The 15069-nt window shown below is 41.0% G+C and overlaps 1 protein-coding gene across 2 annotated transcripts in view; it reads right to left on the bottom strand.

Moving 5' to 3' along the window:
- Positions 1 to 228: 228 nt before the first annotated feature.
- Positions 229 to 15069, bottom strand: part of LOC113021426 (mucin-5AC-like) — a 41785-nt gene continuing 26944 nt past the window's right edge. For both annotated transcript variants that reach the window (XM_026166082.1, XM_026166083.1), the window contains 6 exons: positions 10677 to 10694; positions 10509 to 10529; positions 9462 to 9556; positions 4943 to 4978; positions 4332 to 4379; positions 229 to 596 (listed from right to left, as the gene is read on the bottom strand). In XM_026166082.1, coding sequence (XP_026021867.1) covers positions 516 to 596; positions 4332 to 4379; positions 4943 to 4978; positions 9462 to 9556; positions 10509 to 10529; positions 10677 to 10694 — 299 coding nt within the window. In that variant the 3' untranslated portion in view covers positions 229 to 515. The remainder of the gene's footprint in view (positions 597 to 4331; positions 4380 to 4942; positions 4979 to 9461; positions 9557 to 10508; positions 10530 to 10676; positions 10695 to 15069) is intronic.

Raw genomic sequence — 15069 nt, 5'->3', positions numbered from 1 at the left:
TTCGCTGAAGCTAAAGCCTAGCTAAAAGCCATTTGGCTGCTCTCTGGGTTTTAAAGGTAGAAAAGCCAAATGGCTGCTCTCCGGGAGTTTAATTAATAAACCATGTGACTGGGCTGGATTAGATGCCGGCAGACTCCCTCATCGGCACCAATATTCCTAATGTAACAAGCCCGGTGTAGTTCTTCTGGCAAGAACTTGGTCACTTAAAACCAGTACAGCAGTAAAACATTTTACATGAGGTGGACAGTTTATTGCTTGGACGTGGAGCTGGGGTAATCCACAAAACCTTCTTGATTTGCGACTGCAGAGCAGGTACATGAATAGGCATGCTGCGGCTTGTTCGGTCTCACTCTTCTTCACATTCTTCACAAGTTTATCCTCCTTTCGAGCTCAGAGTCATTCACAGACCACCTTTTCTTCATCTGGAGTGTTAACAAGCTGTATAGAGCAGATCCTCGTACCCAGATTCTGCGATGGCCAAATTTAGAAAAGATTTTCTCATCAGTCCGGAACTTCTAAAGATGTGTTCTGTGTGGGCAAGGGCTTTCAATTATGGTGGTTTCAGGTGAATTTATGATGATGGAACTTTCAGGTGTCTGTATGATAAAGAGAAAGAGAGAAGTGTTTAGTCTGTGTATTATCAAGTCAAGTGTTTGCTTGACTCGTGAAACAAACTGAGACTGGACACTTGTAGATGCACGAGGGGGGCGACAGCTAAGCTGGGTTAGAACAGATCTAACCCAGGCAGCTGAAAAATCAAGCCACTGTTGCAGTCCCCAATCTGCAGTTGCTCTAATCAGGTCCCTTGAGTATGTTTACAGCCTGTTAGAGAAAATGCCCAGGGTCTCTGTGGCAGAATGAATGGCTGTAGTCAGCTCTTATCAGTCCAAAAGTTATGGCTGCGTAGTCCATATCTTTGGGTAAGCTTTCAAGTGGAGCGGAGTAGAGCTCGCTTTACACCCTGGGCTGTGTATCTGAACTGTGATCTTTTCCAAAACCTAAGTAGTTTTGTTGCTTAGACCTCCATGTATCAGACAATACAATAGAAATAGAGGTAGTCAGTAAGTGAAAGTACATTTAAAATCCATGCGTCAAACAAAATGTCTGTGTTGACAGTCATGTGGCCTAAATCTTTTTTTTGCATCGTTGTGGAAATTTGGGGATTTCTTGGGACTGTTATAAAAGCGTACATCTTTTATAACTTTACGAAAACAAGAATTTGGTGCAAATGTTTGAATTTATTTTGGACATTCTCTAATCCGCACCGTGTCAGAATTATACACGCATGCTCCAATATATAGATCAACCACCCCTATTAATATTAATGTCACGGCGAGTGAGATGAGCCGTGTGGGAAATAAAGGAGGATCCAAAAGCAGGCACTTGTAAAGGGGTGAGGGTGGTTTATTATATACGAAATAAATATAGACAAACAGCAAATGGAGCACGAACTAAACTAGACTGGAAACAACTAAACTACAGAGCAGAAACCTGGACAAGAATGAGAACGAGCAGAGGAGAATGACAATGGACAGCAGGGAGAACACATGGGTGAGACATGGTGGATACACAGACGGACCAGCAACTACAAACACAGAAGACGCGACTTAAATACACACAGAGAAACACAGGGAGATTACACACAGGTGGGGAACACAGCTGAGAGTAATCAACAAGACGAGACAGAGGTAAAACTGAACACACACTCACACGAGACTCAGACCTTCACAATAAAACAGGAACAAGAAACCATCACACAAAGACGCAGACTCGACACAGAGACAGACAGAAAAAACAATATTGTTATTATTGTTTTATAGTATTGTTCTGTTTGTTCTTATCCTCCTGCTGCTAAACTAATTTCCCCTTGTGGGACAATAAAGAAATTGAATTGAAAATGACACATGGAACTAAACTAAACCTGCAAAAACATGACAACTCAAAATACTGGGTCAAACTGACCCAGAACCGTGACAATTAATGTAAATGTCCTTTAGCCAGTTGCACAACAACCAGGTGCTTTTCATAGCCAAGAACCGTCTTATGGTTGGATGCTTGAACCCTCTTCTTGGCTGAACTGGTAAAGAGTCATTCGTCTCAAATTCTGTAGAATTTTAGCTTTAAATATCACACATACTTTACATACTACATACTAACATTTTCAGTGGCCTTTCTTGCCATCAAAATAAACCTGGATCTGTAATTTGGGACCGGTACATTAAAAAAAAAAAAAAAAAAATGTCTGCGTGCTGACAAGTTAAAAATATATTTTTTTTTAATACAGGAAGTGCAGAATTATTAGGCAAATGAGTATTTTGTCCACATCATCCTCTTCATGCATGTTGTCTTACTCCAAGCTGTATAGGCTCGAAAGCCTACTACCAATTAAGCATATTAGGTGATGTGCATCTCTGTAATGAGAAGGGGTGTGGTCTAATGACATCAACACCCTATATCAGGTGTGCATAATTATTAGGCAACGTCCTTTCCTTTGGCAAAATGGGTCAAAAGAAGGACTTGACAGGCTCAGAAAAGTCAAAAATAGTGAGATATCTTGCAGAGGGATGCAGCAGTCTCAAAATTGCAAAGCTTCTGAAGCGTGATCATCGAACAATCAAGCGTTTCATTCAAAATAGTCAACAGGGTCGCAAGAAGCGTGTGGAAAAACCAAGGCGCAAAATAACTGCCCATGAACTGAGAAAAGTCAAGCGTGCAGCTGCCAAGATGCCACTTGCCACCAGTTTGGCCATATTTCAGAGCTGCAACATCACTGGAGTGCCCAAAAGCACAAGGTGTGCAATACTCAGAGACATGGCCAAGGTAAGAAAGGCTGAAAGACGACCACCACTGAACAAGACACACAAGCTGAAACGTCAAGACTGGGCCAAGAAATATCTCAAGACTGGTTTTTCTAAGGTTTTATGGACTGATGAAATGAGAGTGAGTCTTGATGGGCCAGATGGATGGGCCCGTGGCTGGATTGGTAAAGGGCAGAGAGCTCCAGTCCCACTCAGACGCCAGCAAGGTGGAGGTGGAGTACTGGTTTGGGCTGGTATCATCAAAGATGAGCTTGTGGGGCCTTTTCGGGTTGAGGATGGAGTCAAGCTCAACTCCCAGTCCTACTGCCAGTTTCTGGAAGACACCTTCTTCAAGCAGTGGTACAGGAAGAAGTCTGCATCCTTCAAGAAAAACATGATTTTCATGCAGGACAATGCTCCATCACACGCGTCCAAGTACTCCACAGCGTGGCTGGCAAGAAAGGGTATAAAAGAAGAAAAACTAATGACATGGCCTCCTTGTTCACCTGATCTGAACCCCATTGAGAACCTGTGGTCCATCATCAAATGTGAGATTTACAAGGAGGGAAAACAGTACACCTCTCTGAACAGTGTCTGGGAGGCTGTGGTTGCTGCTGCACGCAATGTTGATGGTGAACAGATCAAAACACTGACAGAATCCATGGATGGCAGGCTTTTGAGTATCCTTGCAAAGAAAGGTGGCTATATTGGTCGCTGATTTGTTTTTGTTTGGTTTTTGAATGTCAGAAATGTATATTTGTGAATGTGGAGATGTTATATTGGTGTCACTGGTAAAAATAAATAATTGAAATGGGTATATATTTGTTTTTTGTTAAGTTGCCTAATAATTATGCACAGTAATAGTCACCTGCACACACAGATATCCCCCTAAAATAGCTAAAACTAAAAACAAACTAAAAACTACTTCCACAAACATTCAGCTTTGATATTAATGAGTTTTTTGGGTTCATTGAGGACATTGTTGTTGTTCAATAATAAAATTATTCCTAAAAAAAATACAACTTGCCTAATAATTCTGCACTCCCTGTATGTCCCATATTTGTACAGACACTAGTAAAAAACTTGCAAAAGGGATAATTTCTGAATGGTGTATTACTGAATTTCCCAATGCAAAAAACAGGTAATTTCTTTTCAACATAAAATTGTTAGCCACAAAAAAAAGAAAAAAGAAAGAAAGAAAATCACTTCTCTTTTCAGCTCCTTGCAAAAGAAATTTATCCCAGTGAACTGTGTTTCTTCCCAGCAGAGAGAAGTCCAGTATGGAGCACACAAACAGACCTGGATTATTATTCTTTTTCAAGAGCTGTTGGAAAAGAACATTTTAGTAGCTACAACTTGATGCCTTCTGACAAAAAAGCAAACTTATTATTAAATCAGTCAAGGCTGCGTTTCTGTTTGTTTTATAATCCATTCTGGTCTAATTCAACCATCAGTCAAGGAAACCACGTGTGTGAAACATTAAGTCTTTTAAAAGGCACCGTTTATGAAAGTAGTAGTATAGTAAAAAATTACCATTAATAAAATGGAACCCTCTCCAATGTCGCTGCGAAATGTGTTACGCTAAAAAGAGAAGAAAATAATACTGTTAAAGCACAAACACCCTGACCAGGGTTTAACACAAAGTGGACTCCACAAATGTTAAGAAACAGACAAATCACTTCTGTTGTTCTTATTACTGAAATTCATTAGCAAGTAAGACTATAATAAAGACTCAGTCACAAATAGCTGAGTTGAAAACATTTCAAAGTATATTAAAAATTATATTAAAGAGACAATGTCCTAAGTAAACACGAGCTGTTACACTGTGGTTGAAAGGTTTGTCACTGAAATCTTAGTTTGTTTGCACCTTTATTTTCCATTATCTGCATTTGTCATTCAAAATCTAGTTTAAACTTCATTCCATCGAGCACAGCGACTAGGCTTTCATGAAAATCCTTTCATAAATATTTGTGATATGATGTGATATTCAGATCCCCCCCTTATAATAGAGACATGCAAGAGCCCACCCCTCTCACTTCATGCTTTCAAATAACTGCAACTTTAATTGGATCCTAATTCTCCGAGCTTCAGTCACAGTGTAGCATCCATCAGTAGCATCCACAGTCTTAAAAAAATATCTGTACCACTGTCATCGCCTCTTCTTCTTTCAAGTTTGGAATCTGAAGCAGAAATGAGACAGAAGCCAAAGTCAAAGTTAATTTCCTCATCAAAGTGACAAATTTGCTATTACGTAAAGTTTAACACATACTCTGTCATGTTCTCACAGAAATTATACAGGAATTGATCTTCTGATTCTGATGAATAACAATATGTCTGGGTAAATGCTGCTATACCCTTGTATAGAGCAGGACGATATGACCTAAAATATTTATCACGATATACTTTTGAAAATTTGAGATAACGATATAACTGACAATATAATTGACACGAGACAAAATTCTTTACAACTCCACAACTTTATTAGTGCAAAAAAAAAAAAAAAACCCAATGATTTTCACTTAAACAAGCAGCTGTTTTTTATGTCCAAGTTATGTAAAAATTTATAAGTGCAAATGCAAATTCCTCGCTGACAGTTTAACCAAAAGGCATTTCCAGTGGAAACTGGCCGACATATCCTCAGCATAACCATGTATAATATCCACAACACTTAAAAAGAGCTTATACACACACACACCCAATACAGTAATATTATGTTGAAGCACAGTACGCATCGCTCCGCCTACGATAGCCGTAATGCTCCGGCAATCCATCAAGCGGTGCGGCTTCGTAGCTTAGCAAAGTCGTACTGAAACATTTGACAGATTTTCGAGCGCCGTGTACATGAAATCGTTTCGAGGTCAGTAAACACAACCAGAGTTCATACATAAGGCACACGGGATTATAAGGGGCTCTGTCGACTTTCAGAAAAATCAAAGGATTGATTTTAAGTGTGCCGTATTTTCCAAACACGGTAATAACGACGGCCCGCTAGCATGCGCTACCAAAAATAGTGCTTTGTTGTGTATCTGACGGACGAAAGCTGAACCAGTTCCACACCAGTGAAGCTGCAGCATTTTTACAAACCTGGGGCCCGTTCTTCGTACCTCGCTAAGTAGGTTAGCTGGATTTGATTGTTGACGATTTCGCGTGATCTTGGATCGTTCGGTTCCCCGAAGCTCATCCGGGACTTGCTGCCATAGCAACAGAGCCGTAAGCGTAAACCTGCTCGGAAGCAGGCTTACTTTATGTAAACAGGATTAGATCGCGGCCACGCAGGTATGTCCGCTTCATTTATACGAAAGCAACAGCAATATTCCACCACTGTTTCACCATAAATAAATATTATCAATGTAACTAAAGATAATGCAGTACTTGATCCTGCAGCACTTGATCCATTTATTGATTTCATACAGATACATACAGGTCATTTCCTAAAAAAGGGAAATGTACTATTAACATTCTATTACATGTATGTGATTATTACAGATGTAATTCATATTTCAGAGTAGTAATAGTAAATTACTTTGTGTAATCAAGATGGGAGACCACGGCTATAAAAGCGAAGGGGGATTTGGGAAGTCTGTTGCAGCCATGTCCTGTCCTTTTACGCGAGCAACCCATTGCGGAAGGTGCAAGATTGATAAGGAGAGTCCTCAGAATTCAGCGTATATTGCGGGACAGACAGGATCCTTTAGCTCAGCGCGACAGTGTGCTCATTGAGAGATATCGATATTCCCGTGAGGGTATTATTTACTTAACCAACTTGTTGACGAGGGGGTGCAGGACCACCACCTGTCTTTTTTTTTGCTCTGCCCTTTTCTTGGTTGCTGTTATGAACAAACAAACAGATTATTTCAGGGTCTCTTTTCAAGAGACGAAAAGCAATATAAGTGATAAATATTACCATTCTGTAGAATATTCGTATATTTCACTTTTACTTGTTCCCATGTGCTAGTGGGTCCTGTCGTGGCTCTAATGTGAAAGAGGATATAATGTAATATAATATAATATAATAAATCTACCCTACAGTCTACTGGTTTTGGCCAGAGGGGCCGATGGCGCGATATGGCAGCCTGGCTTCTGTCAGTCTGCCCCAGGGCAGCTGTGGCTACAACCGTAGCTGCCTCCACCAGTGTGTGAATGTGAGAGTGAATGAATAGTGGCATTGTAAAGCGCTTTGGGTGCCTTGGAAAGCGCTATATAAATCCAATCCATCATTATTATTATTATTAAATCACTTACGAGTTTGATTTGTCAGCAACTTCCTGCCAGCCCTCTCTCCTTGCTTTTGCAGCCTTTGCAGTGTTCCCTTGCATTTTAATTAAACTCTGAAACTCCTGAAATCCCTCACTCAAGAGTTCTTGCTCTGCTGCCGAAAAATACCGAGCGCGCTCCTTCGACATTTTCGCCGACCAATCAAAAAGTTGCCGATCAATGTTTCTACTATCGATGCGTAGCCCCTTTTACGGCACCCAGTGATCTCACATTACTTCATCCAACTGTACTGATCGTCAACAGCAGGTGTGTTCGGGGAACCGGATTGGCGAGCTCACGGTTAGCGCGATGGTTTGGTCTTGGATGTGTCATTTGATCTTGGATGTAGTAAGCGACGTACGAAGAACGGGCCCCAGTTCTGGTTTCATTCATCAATCCGCTTTCGCTCTTCTCATTCTCCGTCGCCGCCATGCTTTTTCCGCCATGTGCGTATGAAAACAAAGGCACTGCACATGCGTGTTTCACCCATATTCTATCGCGATATTTTCTTATCGTTGCCCAACATTATACCGATGTTACCGTGAACGGTATGATATGGCCCAGCCCTACCCTTGTATTCTTTAAGCCACAGGTATCACACACATGGAGAAGTTTCAGATTTCTGACGTTTTACTGTATTGTCATAGCTTTTCACAATTTTCTCTACTGATAAAGACTTTGCTATCATAATACACAAAACAAAGTAATTAGATAAGAGTTCAATAATAACCATTAAAAAAACAAAACATCAAATTTCCTCCTTTTCAGTATTACTGTAAATTTCAATTCCACAAAGGAAGACCGTTTATTTGAAAAACTGGAATTTTATGTGAATTTATGGGAATTATTCTCCTTTTTTCTGTAATTTTACACATTTAGCCATGCTGGAAGATTTCTTTCATGTACTATAGCAGCATTTGTTTATGATTTAGAAAAACTGAGAGAATACTGTTGAAACTGCACTATTTTTATACACTCAACAAAAATATAAACGCAACACCTTTGTTACTGCTCCCATTCCCCATGGGATGGACGTAGAGACCTAAAATTCATTCCAGATACACAATATAACCATCCCTCCCAAACAGTGGTCACAAATCAGTCCAAATGTGTGGTAGTGGGCACATCTGCTATATTGAGATAATCCATCCCACCTCACAGGTGTGCCACATCAGGATGCAGATCTGACATCATGAGTAGTGCACAGGTGTACCTCAGACTGCCCACAACAAAAGGCCACCCTGGAATGTGCAGTTTTGTCTCACAGCAAAATGCCACAGATGCCACAAGCAATGAGGGAGCGTGCAATTGGCATGCTGACAGCAGGAATGTCAACCAGATCTGTTGCCCGTGCATTGAATGTTCATTTCTCAACCATAAGCCGTCTCCACAGGCGTTTCAGAGAATATGGCAGCACATCCAACCGGCCTCACCACCGCAGACCTCGTGTAACCACACCAGCCCAGGACCTCCACATCCAGCAGGTTCACCTCCAAGATCGTCTGAGACCAGCCACCCAGACAGCTGCTGGAACAATTGGTTTGCACAACCAAACAATTTCTGCACAAACTGTCAGAAACCGTCTCAGGGACGCTCAACTGCATGCCCGTCGTCCTCATCGGGGTCTTGACCTGACTCCAGCTCGTCGCCGTAACAGACTTGTGTGGGCAAATGCTCACATTCGATGGCGTCTGGCACGTTGGGAGAGGTGTGCGCTTCACGGATGAATCATGGTTCACATTGTTCAGGGCAGATGGCAGCTGAGAATGTCCCAGTTCTTGCATGGCCAGCATACTCACCGGACAAGTCACCCATTGAGCATGTTCGGGATGTGCTTGACCGGCGTATACGACAGCGTGTACCAGTTCCCACGAATATCCAACAACCTCGCACAGCCATTGAAGTGGAGTGGACCAACATTCCACAGGCCACAATTGACAATCTGATAGACTCCATGCGACGATGTGTTGCACTGCATGAGGCAAATGGTGGTCACACCAGATACTGACCGGTTCTGGGTCCCCAGACCCCCAATAGCGCAAAAAAACTGCACATTCCAGGGTGGCCTTTTGTTGTGGGCAGTCTGAGGTACACCTGTGCACTACTCATGATGTCAGATCAGCATCCTGATGTGGCACACCTGTGAGGTGGGATGGATTATCTCAATATAGCAGATGTGTCCACTACCACACATTTGGACTGATTTGTGACCACTGTTTGGGAGGGATGGTTATATTGTGTATCTGGAATGAATTTTAGGTCTCTACGTCCATCCCATGGGGAATGGGAGCAGTAACAAAGGTGTTGTGTTTATATTTTTGTTGAGTGTATTAAATATGGATTAAATGTGTAGTTGGACATCCTTACATCTCTGCTTTAAGCAACAATCACATCTGAGCTCCCACTCACCTCATTACTCCTTTGAAGCCTCTGCGTGTACATGTAAAAAGCCACCGCCCAAAGGAAGTTGGTGAAGGTAAGGACACCTATTATAATGTGTAGGACTGTTTAAGAAGAGATTGAATATCTATTAAGTTCAAAATAACAGTCCCTTGATAACACATATTTATGCATGAATAAAAATTGTTGGGCTACTAAGAAACTTGTGCTCTAACAGAAAAGGCTCCAAAAAAGGGCCTAGAAAACTTTTTATATTTAACTAGACTATGTCTATATTTAATAGATATAGTACACACTGTATAGTTGCGCTTTTTTAAAGCGCTAAAATATGGTGCAAAATCTCCAAAAGTGGATTCTGATCATCTGAACGTAGCATTTGTGGGAGAAACGGTCTTTCCCTTTTCACGTAGATGGCCTCCTTGACTCCGCGCTCAAACCAGCGTTCCTCCCTGTCCAGGATGTTACATCCTCATCATTGAGTGTCCACTGGCCTGTAGGTGTAAAGACTGCAGAGTCCTGGCCTGACGAGGTAGCTCTTCTGTGTTGTGCCATCCTCTTAGCCAGAGGTTGTTTGGTTTCCCCGATGTATAAATCCTGACAATCCTCCTGCACTTAACAGCGTACACTATGTTACTCTGTGTCGAGGGACCGATCCTTGGGGTGGACCAATTTTTGGCGCAGCGTGTTTTGGGGTTTAAAAGCCACAGAGACCCGGTGTTTAGAAAAAAATGCATCTCAACTTCTCCGATACTCCTGACACGTACGGGATCACTACAGGTTTTTGCTTTGGCAGGACGCTACGTCCAGATGAACAGAATCAACTTTTGGTGATTTACCTACCTGGATGATTGAGCATCGTCAAGTGCAAAATTCTGTAATTAGTTTTATTATTTAAAAAATTATTTTTGGTTTAAGAATTTGATTTTTTTTTTTTTTCAAAGTGGCGGATCGCTTTTTGAATTCACCAGTTTCATTAAAGCATGTTTGGTACTACAACAAAATTGTCCATATACATTTTACTGAAGTAAGAAAAAGTTACGAATAAAACAAGCTTACTGCGCGCTTTTTTTCCAGCACCTATGGAAGAAAGGAAAGACTGTATGAGAGCAATGCAATTGAACACATTACATCAGAGCAAAAACGAAAACAAAGTCAGGAAAAACTATACTAGTAATATAGTATAACTATGAACTACATTCTTTGTTTATTTCAGTAAAAACTTACTTTCGCCCTGCAATGTTTCTGTGAAAGAAAGAAAAGACTGTATAAGTACAACAGCAAAAAACCCTTTTTAATCCGAGTACAGCATCAAGACAGTTAAACTTGTGGGACATTGTTGTGGTCAGGAAAGTAGCAGAGGAGGTTGTTAGTCATTTTCAGCTGCTTTGGTGTTAATGAAATCCACAATGCACTAGAGGGGCAACAACGAGACAAAGGAATGGTTGCACAGCTGGAGGACACTGACCTTTTTCCCTCCTTATCTTTTCTGACTGCTTTTCGCTAGTTTTGCATTTGACTGGGGCCAGTGTCATTACTGGTAGCGTGATGGGATGCCTGAACCCTACAGAGGTCACACAGATAGTCCAGAAGGTTTTCCGTCTCTCCCAGCACAGTTTCAAGAGCATAGAGGAGATTCTACGACAGGTAGTTACTCAGAGAGCTCGACAGGATTTTAGAAGGTCCTTAACCCATCAGCGTGACCGGTATCTGCTCCTTTGTGCAAGGAGGAACAAGATGAGCACTGCTAGGCTACATAATGATCTCGAGCAGGCCACTGGTGTGAATGTCTCTAACCAAACAATCAGAAACAGACTTCATGGTCTGAGGGCCCGAATTTATAAAATACCAGAACTGGCAGGTTCACCACTGGCGCCCTGTATTTTTCACCAATGAGTGCAGGTTTTAGGGTCTTGTTCACGAGTGAGTGGAGAGGAAACTGAGAGACTGACAAACGCATTGGGGTGGTGAACAAATTCCTGAGTCACTGCCATCAGTAGACTGTAGTGAAAACCTGATTGATAGGAACTCAATGTTCCTCACATCAGTGGAGGAAAAAGAAATAATTGACATTGTACACATGTGCAAATATAAAACATCTACTGATTGTAATGATATTGACATGAAAATCGTCAAGAAGGTGATTGAAGGAATTGTAGGACCTCTAACATATATTTGCAACTTATTTCAGACGGAAAAGTGCCAAACAAAATGAAAATAGCTAAAGTTGTGCCGCTGTATAAAACCGGGGATAGACGCCACTTCACAAATTACAGGCCTGTTTCTTTACTACCACAATTCTCCAAAATCCTAGAAAACCTGTTTAATAAACATTAGACAAATTCTTAGATAAATATAAATTACTCTGACAGTCAATATGGATTCAGATCAAAAAGATCAACATCTCTGGCATTAATCGGATCAATTGAGGAGATTACGAATGCTATAGATCAGAAACAGTATGCAGCTGGAGTATTTCTGGATCTCAAGAAAGCATTCGACACAATCAATCATGACATATTAATTAATAAACTGGAACGGTATGGGATTAGGGGGGTTGTACTGCAATGGGTGAAAAATTATTTGATCAACTGGTCTCTGAATGCTATTGACACCCTTTTCTCAACGAGAAATCTGGGCTCGGGAGAGCCTGAGTGCCCTGGAGGGACTTTCCCTGCCGGATACACGATGGACGGGTGGCAGAACTGGAGGATCATGTGCCTGGCGGGACTGTCGATCGAGGACGCTGAAGATATCTATCTATTCGGAACCATGATAACAGGGTTCATGCTGATCGGAGTTGGCTTAGCCCTGGTTTATCGGAGAAATAAGAGAGCGGAACCGGCTGTTCAAACCCCCCCAAGGCTGCCCGCTGGAATCGAAATGGAACGAGGCGCAACCTCTCACAACGAACGTAATATGGTCAACACCTTGGAGACGCTTGCAGCTGCTGTGAAGGCTCAAAACAACACCATTGAGCGTATGAGGGGAAACATCAGAGAGAGGCCTGCTCAAAATGAGACCCTTGAGCGACAGTTGGAAAACATCGCGGAACGGATCACTGCAGTTGTGAGGTCTCAGAATCAAAAGAATGATAACACCATGGAACAGAAGTTTGATACCATCATGGGGAGGCTCGCGACTCTCCAACGGAAATTAACAAAACCAACATAAACATTGCGGATCCCCATCACGGCGCCAGCTGCAGGCCCAAGGCTGGAGCCGAACAATCACTCCCTGATAACGACTGTGTTACGGCTATTCTTCCCATCCCATGCAAGGACACCTGGATTGGCTGGAGGACTGTTTACTTAGCCTGATAGGCCGAAGGACACTGTCTCAGCTAAACTATGGACACGCACACACACACACACACTTACACTGATAAGCACTCACTCATCCCCCCTCCCTTTCCAACGCCTTCGATGCTTGTGCCCTCCCGGGGAAGATAGCAGTCAACTGGACCAGCACAGATGCTGCAGGACCGGATGCGCTGTCTACACCGGCTCTCTCTTACCCTTTACCCGCCCCTGTTGCTTATCTTGTGTTTCTATGGTGTATTGATAGTCATGTGCTTTTGTGCTGAGGTGTTTTTTCTGTTATCAAACTGTTCTCCCACTAGGAGCTCAGTCTGAGTGGAGTTTTTTTTTCTCCTCCTCTTACCTCATGTTATGTATTTTCGTTGTTTTTTTTCCTATCAGCCTACCTTTCTGACATGTCTGCCCAATGTGATGTTTGTGTAAAGTTGGTCAGAAGGTTCCTTTGTAAGTGCGCATGCGCCATTAGCGTGCTGCCTGCTGTAACCCTAATTTCCCTCGGGATGAATAAAGTATTCTGATTCTGATTCCTCATCATGCTTGGACATTGCTTGTGGTGTTCCACAAGGCTCTGTACTGGGTCCAAAATTATTTATTATTTATATAAATGATATTTGTAAGGCATCTGATATATTAAAATTAGTATTATTTGCAGATGACACAAATATTTTTTGTTCTGGGGGAATCTAAAGGAGCTGCTGGATACAATTACTTCAGAAATGTGCAAAATTAAAAAGTGGTTTAACAGGAACAAACTATCACTAAATCCAAGTAAAACTAAAATAATCTTATTTGGGAATTCCCTTAGAAATGCACAAGTGCAGATTCATTTAGATGGTGTGGAAATTGAAGGAGTACTTGAACATAAGTTTCTTGGTGTGATTATAGATGATAAATTAAACTGGAAGTCTCATAAATCATATACATAACAAAATTTCAAGAAGTGTCTCAATCTTGAGTAAAGTAAAACACATTCTGGACCACAAATCACTCCACATTCTCTATTGTTCCCTGATTGCACCGTATTTGAATTACTGTGCAGAGGTTTGGGGCAATACTTACAAATGTTCGCTATCATCAATCTTTATATTACAAAAAAGGGCCATAAGGATAATCCATAAAACTGGTTACAGAGATCATACAAATCCACTATTCTTAAAATCAAAAATTCTAAAATTCACAGATCTGGTTCATTTTCTCACAGCACAAATTATATATAAAGCAAGAAATAACCTGCTTCCTGACAATATTCTAAAAATGTTTTCTAAAAGGGAACGGGGATACAATTTGAGGGGGGAATTAAATTTAAAACATCCTCGTATCCGTACAACATTAAAAGGTTTTTGCATCTCTGTGTGTGGAGTGAAGCTGTGGAACAGACTAAGTAAAGATATGAAGCAATGTCCAAGCATGGCACAGTTTAAAAAGCGGTTTAAGGATATGGTTTTTACAGGGTACAGGGAAAAGGTAGAGATTTGATAGGATGTTCTTGTCTAATATTTTCATGTGTGTGCGCGCGTCTCACACACACACACACACACACACACACACACACACACACCTATATATATAAAAAATACACATGACATATAATGTAATTGCAAGGAGGTATTTCTGTAATCTATTGATACTAGATAGTGGAAAAGGGGTGGGATTAAATAAGCTTATGCTTCTTCCTGCTCCTTTTTGAACATGAAAGTTATTTGGAGTTGTGGTTGCTCGTTTTCCTTTTGTTTTGCTTTGTTCATTTGTCTCTTTTAATTCTATTTTGTTGTACTTTTTCAACATGTTCAAAATAAAGATTCAATCAATGGTACTGCAATGAAATTTCAGCAAAACGGGCTGCTGTATCATATTTTACTTTGATTTTCAGACCTACTTTGAATTCAGCCCTCTGTAGGTTGTCCATTCATTCCTGACACATTATCCAGTTCTTGTCAGTATAAATTTCCAACAAAAATCTTCCCCTTTGTGATCTTAAGGAAAAAATCATATTGCTAAATTTTTTTCAGCAGTGTTTGATAGTCAGAATTTTTATTGTTGTTGTTGTTTTTAAACTTTGAGACATTCCAACAATCAAGAATGACAACACAACAGATTGGTGCAGCATAGAGTTTTGCATAGCAAATTTCTGGTGCTGACAGGGGCAGTGTTTAAAAAAGAAAAAAAAAAAAAAGTGCAACAAAGTGCCTTTAACTCTCATTCCTTACAATGGCCAAGAGCATAAGGTATGAAACTGCTGGTCTTTCAGATTAAAGAGACTTTCAAATAAAGTAATTTCATTAGCAAAATTCAGGAAAGTA

The sequence above is a fragment of the Astatotilapia calliptera genome, chromosome 4 (assembly GCF_900246225.1).
Source record: "Astatotilapia calliptera chromosome 4, fAstCal1.2, whole genome shotgun sequence".
NCBI lineage: Eukaryota > Metazoa > Chordata > Actinopteri > Cichliformes > Cichlidae > Astatotilapia > Astatotilapia calliptera.
The sequence above is the reverse complement of the archived record's forward strand: the minus strand, read 5'-3'. Positions and strand labels throughout refer to the sequence as shown.